Raw genomic sequence first — 15,074 nt, 5'->3', positions numbered from 1 at the left:
TTTTTTTTAATGTGTGTGGCTTGAGTTACATAGTTCAAGAAAAAAAACAATGCCTTGGATAGGAAGATGTCTGTATCAATAACATATAGCAAGGCAAGTTAGGATGTGATTTCACAGTGCTTTAGCTGTTCATGGCAATTATTCGTATGCCCACGTATGCCTGTATTAAACATGGAAATGAAAGAGAATAGGTAACGCTGGGGCTTGAAGCACTCTTTTTGCTCATTATAGGCATATTTTAAAGGCTTGCACTGATGTTGTGGGAGGGATGTATGACTTAGAATCATACAATTAAAATGTTCCTCTGCTAAAATCAGTTGTATAACATTTTTCTAATTTGTTGTTAGTATTGATTTCTTTATGCATTTTTTTCTGCATTTAAAAAGAATGTATTTGTTTATTGATATGATATCAAGCCAAAAATGAATCTGCCTCTTAATTTCATCACTATTCAAAACACTTAAGTGTGTTCTTGACTGAAAAATGTCCATAAAACACACTTATTAATAGGAGTATGACCTAGATTCCAGTGTGCCTGCTGCCCTCTGCTGCACGACCTCCATTATTGCGAACTAAATGGAATTAACTCTGATGCTCTTCTGCAGCATTTCCCTCCATGAGAGGGTCGACACCCCTAGATGTTGCAGCAGCCTCTGTAATGGACAACAACGAGCTGGCACTAGCGCTGGAGGAGCCGGACCTCGAGAAGGTGAGGGAGCCTTCTGGCCTGCTTTCTTCCATACAGTACTTGTACAACTAGCACAAAGGTCACATTGGGCTATAATAATGTGGAAATTTGTGTGAGCAGTTAAGAAAAGTTTCATAAGCTCTCAGTTTATTACAGATCATCATATTTTCTCAAAGATTTGTCTTGTTTGTGCATATGCTTCCTGTTTAGAAGTGCTGTGTAAGGAATTTACATATCACCAAGAACCTTAATCTTTCCGGTTCTCAGAACTCTGTTTATGTACTGTAAAAATGTTCTGAATTATAGTTTTATTCTGCTTTTCCCACTCCCAATTAATTTTTTTCACTTTGTTGTATTGTTGTGTCATCATATGGTTTGGTAACTGTAGCAATCGAAAATGCTTAGCTTTTTCATTATCATATAGAGCAAGAACTATAAAATAAGATGGCTACAATATTGAACTGTTGAAAGTTTCTCAGATGAAACTGGTATATAAACTCCTTGTTATTTAAAAAAAAAAAAAACTTGATGTTAATTTTGTTTCCTACATTGGTAGTATTTTTATGAATATAATTCACAGTACAAAGCAAATGTTTAATTCTATGCTTGCTTACATGTTGTAGGTTGTTACCTACCTGGCAGGCTGCGGCCTGCAGAGTTGTCCAGTGTTGCTAGCTAAGGGCTATCCAGACATTGGATGGAATCCGATAGAGGGTGAACGTTACCTGTCATTCTTAAGATTTGCAGTTTTTGTTAACAGTAAGTTTAATGTCTTGTCATCCAAATTCGTAAGTTCCTTTAAAATGATTTTTCTTTCCGTAACAGTGTGAAGAGAGTTTAATATTTACTATTCTTATTACAACTGATTATTTGTATGTACTGCTTAAAGTAATTTCCTGAATATAGATTATTAGTGTTTTGGGGTTTTTTAATACATTTTTTATTATTTTTAAGAGTAAATTTAGGTGATTTAAGTAATTTAAGTGATATTAATGAGGACGTTTCAGGCAAGCCATGACCTATATATAAAGGTGATTGTAGTATGATTTTTGTATATAAAAAGATGAAATATTTTGTTTCAGACTTCAAATAACAAGCCCAAAATTTTATCTATGTTTAAGCATTAGAAAGAATGAGGATATCTTACTCCAGTATATTTATTCTAAAATTAGAATTACAATTCTTTAATCATATCAAGAAAATGAAACTCTTAGTGAGATGCTTTTCCAGTGATGAAGCGCCAGGGTCACACTATCAACTGTGTTGTTTTGGCTGCTCCATTAAAAATCCAAAGACTTTCACCTGTCTGAAATTGTAGGCTTCTTGGTTCTTGGTATTATTAGACTCTGCACCAAAGCTGAAGTAAATTGTATACAATGTGCAAATGGTATCATGAAACTTAGTAAGGTAGTCTTTATCTTTGTGCTGGGATTGATGCTCACAATTTTCTAAAGCCAGAAAAGAAGTTATTTGAAATCTGCTAGTTTCTAACAGTAGCCCACCAAAAACTATGGCCTGTCATTAACGCAGATTATCCAAGAATGGAAAATTAATTTCTTCTAGTGCTGGTCTCGCTTGTCATTATGATATGTTTCTGCTTTCTTGTCACTTTTATGCAAGAGCCATTCCATATTATTTTAAGATTGGTTGGAGAGTAGCCAGTAAAGTCCCATAAAAATCAAATTAACTTTCTAAAGTGATTTTTCTTTTTTTGATTGAGTTTAATAAAACTTTGGCCCAACAAGTCTACACGGTCAATTTTAAAACGTAGATATATTTTCGGTATATATTGCTTCTGTTCCAATATATTTTTTATTTGGAAAAATGAGGATTTATTTTGTATTTGGCAATATTTAGGGGAAAATGCAGTCTTCTCCCAAGTTGAGAAGCAGAAAGCTTGAAAGTTATATGTATAATGCTAAGATTTCCTTGGATTTTCAGGTGAAAGTGTTGAGGAAAATGCAAGTGTTGTTGTCAAGCTCCTTATTCGACGCCCAGAATGTTTTGGACCAGAACTTAGGGGTGAAGGTGGAAATGGTTTGCTGGCAGCTATGCAAGAAGCTATTAGGATCTCAGAAAATCCTACTCGTGACCTTCCCTCTCAGGGTTATAAAAGAGAAGGGTGAGTAAATGTGAGTGCTTGTTTGGTAATTGTTAATGGCTGGCATATCTAATCATGCCTGAAGTCTGTGCATAATAGAACCTGTTGTCTAAGGCTCTGTACAAACCTGGAGTTTTGGAGAGTCATATCCATGAACAGTTGTATGGAATCCATTTGGCATGAGCAAGGTAAAGGAAGTGGAGTAAGAGTTTCTGATGAGAAGAAGCCTGTTGGATAAAGCAAAGATAATGACAGTTATGGAATGAAGCCTAAGACACATAAAGCAAAAGAGGAGAAAGCTGGACAGTTGGCACGAACAGCTGGATTGCTACTGCTTAATTGTGCGCTTACTGTAGGTATAGAAAGGCTGCTATCTGTATCCAAGGACAATTAATCCATTTGGTTTATAGTCTCTGGAACATGGATATAGTGCTAGAGAGGAGCTATATGTGTATATCAGCAAAAATACTCACTGTTTTTGGTTACTTTTTAGTGATGATGAAGAGGAGGAGGAGGAAATAGTGCACATGGGCAATGCGATCATGTCGTTTTACGCAGCTCTCATAGATTTGCTTGGACGCTGTGCACCAGAAATGCATGTAAGTTCATTCTGTAACTAGCCTGGAAATGTGAGAGATGATTTGTAAACATAACTACCTATGTCTAACTAAACTGTTCTCTGTTCAAGGTGATCTTCCCTTCCAAATGTGAGTTGCATTGTGTTTCTCACTGTATCCAGATAAATGTTTTCTCTCTAAGCTACTTATAAAGAATCGCTAACTTCTGCTTTCTTGTATACTTCCTAATTTATGTAAAATTTGGGAAATTTTTATATGATTATGGGATCAAAGTAAAAATGAACTAGTGTTGCGCATTTTCTGTGTCCAGTGAATTTTTTTGAAATTGTTCTTTTACTGTTTTGTGGAGAGCCATAAAAATCTTCATAAGAAGGTGATGCAGAGCTTATCTTTCTTGTGCATCTGTTGAGTGTGGTGTTTATACCACATAGATACATGGAAAAGGATAAAAATTAACTATTTTGACTGTAGTACCTATAACAGTCACACGTAAGACTTAGTAATCTTTGCTTGTCTCTATTTTAAATTCTTTAGTACTGTCTGTCCAGCTGAAATTGCAGCGTTTATGTATTTTTTAGCTTCCCATACATGTTACTACAAAAGCTATTAGCTTTATTATCTGTAAGTGTAGTCAGTGATAGTAGTTTCAAGTTCAGATAATTAATGGAAAAGATTTTCAGAGACACCTAATTATAGTTTATGCATTTTGAAATCTTCACTGCATAACATTAATAGAAAAATGTGTAGATAACAGAGACGGTTTTGCATCTATGTATACTGTAGAGAGGCAAGCTCAAAATCTTGAACTGTAAGTTCTATATGTATATGCAGGTTCTACCTGAATCTTTGGGAAATTTTCAGTTTCATCACTATCTTATTGGCACTTAGGAGACTTATCCAGGTGTTGTTTTTGGTTTTTTGTTTGCTTTTTTGCTGTGTTTTTGTTTGTTTTTATGAGAATTTATAATATCCAGAAAATACTGATATATCAAAATTCACATAGATGAAAAAGTATTTAACTAAACTTAGGTTTAACTAAAAATCAGCTATTCCATTAAAGTATTGTGAAAATTGAATTAGTGTATGTTTTTTCCAAGCAGTGCAGTGTTCCAAAGACACAAAAAATATTTTAATAGTAGCATTTTGAGTTTTTTTTTTTTTTTATCACTCAGTACTAAATATCTTTATTGATGAACTTTTTTCTAACAGCTTATTCAAAGTGGAAAAGGTGAAGCAATTCGAATCAGGTCAATCCTTCGATCTCTAGTGCCTACTGAAGACCTGGTTGGGATTATAAGTATACCACTAAAGCTCTCAACGGTCAACAAAGGTAACTTCAATGTTTTGATTAGACCAGTTGGTCTTTTTAATAAAAAAGCTTTTGAAACACAAGCTTTCAGGTGCAAAATGGGAACCGTAGTTTTATCAGAATTGGGCATGAGTAGAAAACCATTCTTCAAATTTTAACTAGACCAGCTTTAGTAGAAAACTGCACACAATCTAAGAACATAAGAAAGACCTTACTGCCTCAGGCTAAAGGCCCATGCATCTCAGTAATCTGTCTACCAGAGTGGCCATGTGAGAGGGTATCTGTACAGGTAGAACAGGTAAGCCTGGTGTCTTTCTCTTTGTGACATTCACAGTCATTTGTTTAGAGATGTTAGAGGGTGCCTCCCTGCCTATTAATGTATGCTTCTGGACCTGATGTCCAAGAATTTATCCCATTCTTTTGTGGTATTTTCTGTAGCTGTTCCTGTGGCAATGAGTTCCAGAACTTCACTATTTGCTAGATATAAAAGTACTGTCTCTTTTTAAGCTTATCTCTTACTAATTTAAATGAGCACTCTCAAATGGTAATATTGTGGGAATTGCTGAATGGCAGTTCTTTGTTCACCTTATCAGCTACTTTAACGATTTTCTAAATCTCAATTAAATTCCTTCTCAGCCCTCATTTTCCAATGTTGAATAGTTTCAGCTTCTTTTCTCGTCTCTTTTTAGTAAGGATACTGCTCTCTTAGCCATTTTAGTTGCCCATCTGTATAGCTTTTCTAAGTCTACTCTGTCATCCTGAAATGTGGAACATATCTGTGCAGATTGTGCTGAATATGTGGGCATGCAGTCCTTTGTTTTGAGTATGAGCTTTTTATATAGCAGCAAAGCAGTGTCATCTGTCCTGTTCTGCATGCCCTCCTTGCTGATGCCCAGTATCTTGTTGGCTTGTTTGGTTGCTGGTTCTCGCTGAGCTTCTGTTTCACAGAACTTCAGTGATTGCTTTCAAATCTCTTTCCTGCATCATAATGTCAGTAACAAGCTCAGCATAAGCATGTAGCCATGCATTATTTTAACTTTGTCTGCCCTGAAGCTCAGCTGTCACTGCTTTCCTCACTGCCTCATTTTCCTTTATCATTTAACCATGTACAAGACCCTCGTGCTGTATGCAGTCTGATGCTTCTTGTTCACATCCTTCAGGTCACTGATGACCGAGTACAGATTGCTGTATGTGTCCTTGCTTGACTGCAAATGCCCATGGCATTTTCATTGGTCTTGTTTGCCTTTCCTGTTTCTTATAACTATACTGCTTATTACCTCCTGACCTGAACTGAAAACTAGCCACATCCCCTTTGGCACTGGGCTCATCTGGAGCAGGTATTTTTCCCCACCTGTTGTCTTTTCTCCAGGTTCTAGGAAAAATATTCCACTCTGACCCCTGAGTCTTTCTTTTCTTGGTGTTTCTTGTTATGTCAGTTATCTACTATTAAAAATTGCTGCATATATTTATTTATGTAGATGGCACAGTGAATGAGCCAGACATGTCTGCAAATTTCTGTCCTGATCATAAAGCACCCATGGTGCTCTTCTTGGACCGTGTCTATGGTATTAAGGACCAAAGCTTTCTCCTTCACTTACTGGAAGTTGGATTTTTACCAGATTTAAGAGCCTCTGCCTCTCTGGATACAGTAAGTATTTTGCTATGGAGATCGGGTGCAGTGGTTAGATACAGTGGGTCTGTAAGAGTGAAAACTAGAAATTTAAGCCAAAACATCATTAAAAGAAAAAGTCTTAGCTATGTACACAAGCAGTAAGAGTGAAATTACATTTTTATTGGTTTATAGTGCTTAAGTTTGATCATATTCATTGCTACTTTATGAAGCAGCAGTGTTGCATAATTTTAAGACTTATAATACAGGCATACATTAATTATACCATAAGTATAAAGTATGTTTACTGTAATAGTTACATTTTATTTCATATGTGCTTCCAAGATTTACACTTAGTGTAATGTGTGAGTATGAAGAAATTAGATGAAAATTGCTGCCTAATGCTGTTTTGCTAACGTGTTTGAAGATCAAGCTGCCTCTCTTCTTTATTTCTTCTATTGAGTCAGAATGCAGTGGCAAGAAATTTTTTATGGTGAGATAACTAGATGATTTGGGTTTTCTCATGTTCTAAAAAATTAGTTGTCCTCCTGTAGGCACTGAAGATACTATGTTAGTTCCCATTCACTCAAGAGATGTCAGGAATATGTCATTATTAGACTTCACAGATTCGGTTCTTTGTTCCACACGGTATTAACAGTTATCACTACTTCACACAGGTTTCCCTAAGTACTACAGAAGCAGCTCTTGCACTAAATAGATACATTTGCTCAGCTGTGTTTCCATTGCTCAAAAGATGTGCTCCCCTCTTTTCTGGAACGGAGCATCACGCCTCCCTGGTTGACTCCATGCTTCACACAATATACAGGTTATCCAAGGGACGGTCCCTTACAAAGGCACAAAGAGACACTATTGAAGAATGCCTGCTTGCTATTTGCCAGTAAGTGTGATATCTGTGTGCAAATTCCTTTATTTTGTCCAGCAAATGGAAATAAGCATGTATGTTTTAATCATTTTTTTTGTCTATCATGTAGAATAGGAATATTTTATTCTTATATGCAATAAGTAACCAGAGTCTGTGACAGCTATTTCTTTCCTTCTCCTAAGAGAAGAGAAAATAACTTTATCTTTTCATTACAAATGCTGCATTAGGCAAGCTGTTGGATACGTAACAACTTTTGTATGGTACAGCATAAATTCTGGTAATTTTAATAAAACCTTGTGAATTACTGAAATTTTTTTGTTGATTCTGATTGTGTGTCTTGGGGATTTAAGGGATAGATTTGTCTCTATTTTTGACTGTGGTTTGACTGTGGTTTGAAGAACCATGGACTTTTAAAAAACAAAAACAAACAAAAAACCCACTGAACTAAAGCACCCCTCCAAGAATCCTAAAACTGGAATGTGAAAAATTGCTTTTTCAGTTGTTTTTATGTGCCTGAGGTTATTTAGTCTACATCTTGCTTTGTATTTTCAGTGTTTTTCCAAATACTGTGTGATTGATTTGAATTCCAATAGGAAAATGATTTCTATTTGTTTTACAATTTCACTTATATGTATGAATTTTACTAGTATGAAGGTCTTTATTTTTATTTTTATTTATTTATTTATTTATTTATTACAGCCACTTACGCCCTTCTATGCTACAACAGCTGTTGAGAAGGCTTGTTTTTGATGTACCCTTGCTCAATGAATACTGTAAAATGCCTCTCAAGGTAACTGCTGTGCTTTATATATGCATATTCAACATAAAATTTCATCCACAGTAATCTATCATTGTCATATTTTTAAAAACAGAACAGGGCATCGTAAAGCAATGTGGAGTGACTTCTAAATTTGAACTGGTTTTGCGGCTTTATAGGTTTTAAAGGTGAATATAATGATTAAAGGCATTGTGAGATGTTGCCTTATGATAACAGTATGCTTTTTAAGTTCCTTGTACATTTGAGTTCAGTTAACTGTTAGGTTTTTTTTACTGCTGCAGCAGAAGTAGCACCAAAATAAGCAGGTTAAATGCTACCATTATGTCGCTATTTTTGTTCCTCTGGTATATGTTTTGTAATAACTCTTGGTATAATGCATAGTCCTAACAAGTATGTAACTTTTAAAAGAAATGGTTCACTGATACAGGGAACAGAACTCACTGTCTGTTATCCAGGAGGAAAATGTATTTCAGGCGAAAGTTTGGAGCAATCTTGAATTGAAGTCACATCCATTCTCTGTTCTGCAATGATAACTGTGAGAAAATACAGTTTTTTAGAATTTACCTGTCATGTTTGCCTTCTCAGCCATGTTCTTGTTGGGAGATACAGGTCAGATCTTAGTTCAGCAGGCTGGTCTTTTTATGGCAGAAGTAGTAGGGGAATGGTGGAAATATTGTAGACCTCTAAAGCCCAGCAATCAAATCCACAGACATCTTCTGGGGCAGCATCAATGTTATAGCATAGGTGGTGGTGTTAGGTGCCTTTGGGGTTGGGAGAGAGTTTGAATTTTCTTTTTTTTGAACCCTCAGTGAAATTGCAGGGAAACTTAAAATCTAAGCGTTTTGTCTGATGCTGAGAGAAATTTTGGAATTTTCCATGGGACAGGAATTTTAAGTGCCAAAGAAGAAGTTGATAAAAACTTGAACTGGTGCTGAAAATACATCATTTTTTGTATGTGCTAGCCCCTAAACTCCTAAGTTGAAGATTGGCTGTACAATAATTCTTTCTATATGTTTTTCCATAGATGTCATGTCCAGGTTTTTTCCCATATACTCTATTTTGTCTCTGTGTTTTTATCCTTCGGACTAATGCTTGCTCAAATGGTGACAATCCTGAAATTTTATAATTTTCTTATATGTTGTGGTCTTTGATTATCTTGTAATAGCAACCATGGCTTATAGCACAGACTTTACACTTTCAAGGGTGAGGCACTAGTGTTAAAAATGGAAGTAGGGAAGAAGACAAACTTTATTGGCTCTTAATAACAAAAGGGAAGTAAATAATAATACTCTTATGAATGTCTAAATGCTAGCCCACATAGACTTTCACTAACCAGTGTGTTATGTTGTTAAGTGCTTTACACATATTTTTATTTTCTGGCATATCTAGCTTCTGACAAATCACTATGAGCAGTGTTGGAAGTATTATTGCCTGCCTTCAGGAATGGGAAGTTACGGAATTGCAGCAGAAGAAGAATTGCACTTAACTGAAAAACTTTTCTGGGGAATATTTGATTCCTTGTCTCATAAGGTAATGACTATAATTTATGTTACAATGCAAGGAAAAGCATTACTGTGACAATATGTGGTGCCAAGTGCAGAAAGTGTCTATTTCAACAATTCCTTGGCAGAATATGGGAGATATGATAGTGAATATTTGCAGTGAGGTAACACTCTAATGAAAGATTGAATAGTGTGGTGAATCTTGATGGATTCTTTTCAAATTAATGAAATGTAAGGCTTTTGTCTTGGTGTAACCTCACACCTTCCTCTAGTAATGAGGCAGATTGCTTGATGCACTAATAAAAGTTAACATTCTCCTTCCTCTGCTCTACTACGTTTCTTAAATTAATTCTTACTGACATGCAATAGCACTAATTTTAAGAGACACATGTGCTTAGCAAATTACTGTTGTAAGCACATTTCTATTTTCAAAAGAGCTTGCATTTTCTTAGATTGTTTTTCTTTGCCTGGTTCAAGAACTATGATGCAACATTCTTATAAGAAAACGCATTTGGAAGGGTTACCTTTCTGATATGAGGAATACCTTCCAGAGTACCTTTGGACTGAATTGGACTCAAAATTGGGTTTATGTATGTTTTGTACATACTCCTACAAGCACTAGCATGCTCTTATGCTAATTCGAAAGATCTTGCAAGCCATATCAAGTTAGTATCAGGAAAAGTAAATTTCATACAACAGCAATTTTGCTATATGCTTAATTTTTACTTGTGCTTTGTTGTTAATTTGTATCTTCTAATTTTTCTGCACATTGCTGCTTTGCTTTCACTAACATTTTGCATGTTTCTCTGTTGGACTTTCCAACCAGTTCCTATCTCTCCTGCAGAAGTATGACCCAGAGCTCTTTCGAATGGCCTTGCCTTGTCTAAGTGCTATAGCCGGTGCCTTGCCCCCTGATTATTTAGATACACGAATTAGATCAACTTTGGAAAAGCAGACTTCAGTGGATCCAGAAGGAAATTTTGATCCCAAACCAGTCAGCACAGCAAAGTGAGTCATATCCATCATAGTTATTTCTTTAAATATTCTTAATATTATTCCTTATTAATGCTTTTTTTTTCTACTTTGTAGGGACAGTTGGTTGGTGACTTTTTGCTGATATTAGTACCTGTCACAAGCAGTGCCTTGCTTTCTACTGCCAGATAGCTTTATTTCCTGTGCTTTCAGTTCTTAAAAAGTGCCCCTCTTACATATTTCAAGTTTTTTAGTAAATATCATTAGAGCTCTGCTTTGTTTAGTGTTACTTTTTCTAAATGTAAATGTAATTACAAAGGCAAGATACTTTGCTTTCATCTGGAGATGAGGCATTTTGATTAATGCTCTCTCATACTGCTGTTTTGTTCATAAATCAGACTTCAGTAAATGATGATTTACAGACTGTATTCTCATTCATTTACAGTCTTGTACTTCCTGAAAAGTTGGAGTATATGGTAACCAAATATGCTGAGCATTCCCATGATAAATGGGCTTTTGATAAGGTAAGTCTTCCTTGCTATTTCAGAAAATATGGTTTAAAGCTTTTGTTTCTTTCTAGTTTTAAGGATGTTATGTATTAATTTCCCATATGATTCTCCATGTGTTCTGACTTTTTGCTGTCTCTGTTTCTCATGTCAAATGAGGTCTAAGACAATAATGTATTATTTAGTAATTTGTAATATCTTTTTAAAGTTTAAATGAAACATTTAATAGATGTTTTTAATCTTGCACTTTGCAAAAACAAAATATTAATAAAAATTTTAGAGTTAAATTTGAGCAAAAAGAGAAATTTGAAAAAGTTGTTGCAGTTTTTATGTTGCCAGTGTTAAAAAGGTAGACATTTGCATATAAGGAACTCACTGAGTGCAAATGAGAATTTTAAAACTCACTTCAATTAAAAAAGGTTGAGGGGAGAGATAACTAATTTATTATCAAGCAGTTCTATTTTTGTGTCTGCATGAAACCTAGTACCTGTATGCAGAATTTAATCAATGTCTGGGCCTTATTTCGTTCTGATGAATACAGATGATGTATGCACAGATGAATGTTCCTTAAATAGAAAGTTCAATGGCACAGAGTAGGACATTAGAAGAGATTTGCAAGTCAGACGAATTAAACTGACTGATTTGCAGTTACTCATCCATGTTATATATTTTTTCCATATTGAAGTATATTTAATTTTTTCAGACTAATAATGGATGGAAATACGGTGTTTCCTTGGATGAAAATATGAAGACTCATCCATTAATAAGGCCTTTCAAAACTTTAACCGAAAAGGTAATACAGGAAATTTCAACAACATTAATACAAACTACCTTGATTTATGTCCTTTTTCGTGTTAATCTGTTTCAAATATATGGGGCACACAAAGGAGAGAGTTGTTATACTACTTTTAGTTAAGAATAGCACGATCTCTACACTGAAGTGATTGGTTAGGTAATCTTGCACAAGCTTTTAACTGAACAGTTTGCTTCCATTAGGCAGCCTCTGTGGGTCTAGGCCAATTATCACTCAAGGCATCAATTGCACAGGCCTTTCAGGCCTTCACTGATGAGGCACAATACTGACAGTAACTCCGGTGTTTTAGGCAAAAGCGTAAGCTAACACTGCTGAAGCAATTTACTTTTCCACTCAGAAAGATGTTTAAAAGAATTGAAATAAGCAAAGAAAATGCTTCAGTTGAAAATAGAAAGGAAAAGAAGCAACATCAATCTATTTTAAATGTACCTTTGCTTTAAATTTCTTGATGAGATATAAATGTCTTCTAGTGGTCAGAACACTGAACTGAACTGGTGACTCGTATTAAGTCAGCTACACGTTTCACAATTTTCACATTCAGAAAGTAGAAATTAGAGAACTCAAGAGGTGTTCAAAATATTTTTTTCCCAAATTTGTAAATGGCTTTGACATCTTCAGAAAAGAGCTGAATAATTGTTTTTAATATTATTAAAACAGTTGTATTTTTTTCCAACATTATCTCAGATTAAAGAGAATCTTCCAAGTTATCTCTGATGAGAAGTTTTGAGACATTCATAATAGGTGTTTCCTTGGAAAGTATGATGTTAAATAACTATGATTTTATGATAAAAGCTGAAATACTTATGAGATTGTTTTGAGAAGTCTTAACATGACAGTCAAATTTTTCTTTGCCACAACTTTATACACCTTTCCTTTACTAAGGAATGTTAGAGTACAGACTCTCTAAATTTTTGTTGATGGCTGTGTTAATGTAAAGAGATACATAGATCAGTTTCTTCTGTGTCTGTGAATAGATACAGATAGAAGACTAAAACAGGATATGTATGTGTTCAGATGCTTAGGTAGTACTTATCGCACCATCAATTTTTGGTTATTTTGTGCTGGAAGAACCTCTTAATAGGCTTCAAAATACAGATTACGTTATTGTTCCTGAGCTCCCTTTTGTAGTCTTAGTTTGTAACAGACTGTCACATATCCCAGCAGTAAATGCCAACAAGGAAATAATAAAAAAAAAATGCTATTCATCTTAAAGTTTTTTCTAATGTAAAACTGGTCACAATTTGTTTATAGAGATCATATACAAATTTCATTGACTTCTGACATGTGACTTTTTATAATCAGAGTAATTAGAGCTAGAATATTTTTAGTGTTTTTTTGTTTGTTCCTTTCTTTTTTTGGTGTCTCCTGAACACAGAATAATTTGACACTATTTAATTTAAAGGAAAAGGAAATCTATCGTTGGCCAGCCAGAGAATCTCTGAAAACCATGTTGGCCATGGGATGGAGCTTAGAAAGGACCAAGGAAGGAGGAGAAACAATGATACATCAGCGTGAAAATGAAAAGCTTCGTAACATGTCTCAGTCTAGCCAAGTAAGGTGGAATTGCTTATAAAGAGAAAGCCAAATGCTTGTTCACTCATTTATTGATTAATGTCACAAAATTATATGTATATTTTTTAATGAAAAGAAACTTCTAAGTTTAGAGTTTTGAGGTTAAGAAGTCATATCACTATAACAAGAAAAAGTGCTATTTACTAAAGAGAATATTGCAAAAAGGAAGGTTTTGAAAAGGCTATCAGAGACTATTTTAACTTTTCACTGTGTGGTGTCTTTCACTTTAGTACATGCTTCATTCCTGTTGTTTCCGTACCATTCTGTTTTGTTTTAAAGACGCATCCTACATGCTTCATGATCTGCTTCCTTTGTCAGGGTGAAGAGTGATTTTTAGCAGGTGGTCATCTGTTGCCAGTACAGGTCTAAACATGTGCAGGTTCCTTCTCATCAGCAGATAAATACATGACATTTATGTTAAATATCCTGTGTACTTTCAACATATTGCAAGGCAAAAGATGAATGCAATTGCTCCATGAAAGCTTAGAAATGTGAATGACTTCGCTTTAATTGGATCAATAACAAAAGTGTTATCATTGAATAGTTGCTTTATCTGAAAAAGTTTTATCTGAAAAAAATTCATCTCTTTTTTTTTCCTCTCAGGGAAATGGATATAGCCCAGCACCACTTGATCTTTCAAATGTTGTGCTTTCTAGGGAGCTTCAGGTTTGTATTTCTGTTTTGCATATGTTGTGCAGTATTAGTAGAGTTTTTATTAATGAGCTGAATATTAACAGATTTTGGGCCTACTAGCAGCTATGTTATTATGGCTGTGTTGTGATGTTATAGAGTAATACATGCAATCTTATTTACATATTTCAAGAGGAAGTTTCTACTGTTTATCCCACCGGTGCTTCCTGAGTTTCTTAGAAAAAGTTAGTATGAAGCTAAGGAAAAGGAATGAAAAGAGCATGTGTTCAATAACTGGTGGATAGCTGTTTTCTGTCCTGACTTTAAAAAACAGTTGATTATGTTGATACTCCTGATACAATGCATGAGATTTTGCATGAATCTTTGAAAAAGAGAGACCTCTGTTTTTAGTTTGGTATCATCATCTGGTCTGAAAGGCTTTCTCACTCTTTGTCTCTGCAAGTTATCTTCCCATCGTCCTTGCAGTAGCCTTTGGGAGCGTTAATGGCTCATTCCTGCTGGTGGCACAGATTCTTTCCATAGAATAGTTCACTCTTAAACACTAAGCAGCATTGCCATTCTAACTTATTCTATCTATTCATGTTCTCATTCTATCTTGCCTTATAGATGCATCATATGATTGCAGGAGCAGAAACTTGCTCACGTTCTGTTCTGTATTTTACAGTACCTAGCTTAAGTCATATGGCTTTGTGACTGAAGCTTCTTAGGAAATAGGATAGCATATTAATAATTATTATTGATAATTATTTACTTTAATCACTGTTTTATCTGGTCTGACAAACATTTCTGAGTCTTTTTTTTTTCCACTTTACTAAGATCAAGGCTTGGATGTCCTGTTCAGGTCAGTTTATAAAGTGGGGTAGGGGAGAGTATGGCAGACTTAACTGTGATTTTTTTTTTTTTAACCATACTCTTAAACCTGTATTAAACCTATATAATCTGTAGAATTACAGAAATTTTAATTTTCACATTTTATTTTGTATCATCTTTTTTGTTTCTTCTTTTTGGCAACATAGGGAATGGTAGAGGTAATGGCAGAAAACTACCATAATATATGGGCCAAAAAGAAGAAGATGGAGTTGGAAAGCAAAGGTAAGCCAGAAATCCTGTG

The 15,074-nt window shown here is 34.8% G+C and overlaps 1 protein-coding gene across 1 annotated transcript in view; it reads left to right on the top strand.

Annotated features, from left to right (window-relative positions):
* RYR3 (ryanodine receptor 3) overlaps positions 1-15,074 on the top strand; it is a 179,545-nt gene that overhangs the window by 105,107 nt on the left and 59,364 nt on the right. Inside the window, exons 43-57 of the mRNA XM_088529281.1 lie at positions 606-709; positions 1,312-1,447; positions 2,630-2,810; positions 3,283-3,388; positions 4,577-4,697; positions 6,155-6,324; positions 6,963-7,183; positions 7,868-7,958; positions 9,336-9,476; positions 10,275-10,456; positions 10,866-10,944; positions 11,630-11,719; positions 13,143-13,292; positions 13,916-13,978; positions 14,980-15,055. Of these exons, the coding sequence (XP_088385407.1) occupies positions 606-709; positions 1,312-1,447; positions 2,630-2,810; positions 3,283-3,388; positions 4,577-4,697; positions 6,155-6,324; positions 6,963-7,183; positions 7,868-7,958; positions 9,336-9,476; positions 10,275-10,456; positions 10,866-10,944; positions 11,630-11,719; positions 13,143-13,292; positions 13,916-13,978; positions 14,980-15,055 (1,911 nt within the window). The remainder of the gene's footprint in view (positions 1-605; positions 710-1,311; positions 1,448-2,629; positions 2,811-3,282; positions 3,389-4,576; positions 4,698-6,154; positions 6,325-6,962; positions 7,184-7,867; positions 7,959-9,335; positions 9,477-10,274; positions 10,457-10,865; positions 10,945-11,629; positions 11,720-13,142; positions 13,293-13,915; positions 13,979-14,979; positions 15,056-15,074) is intronic.

Source organism: Tinamus guttatus, unplaced genomic scaffold (assembly GCF_059628265.1).
Source record: "Tinamus guttatus ecotype Peru unplaced genomic scaffold, ASM5962826v1 Tinamus_guttatus_pri_ptg000327l, whole genome shotgun sequence".
NCBI lineage: Eukaryota > Metazoa > Chordata > Aves > Tinamiformes > Tinamidae > Tinamus > Tinamus guttatus.
This window is presented reverse-complemented; position numbering and strand designations above follow the sequence as displayed.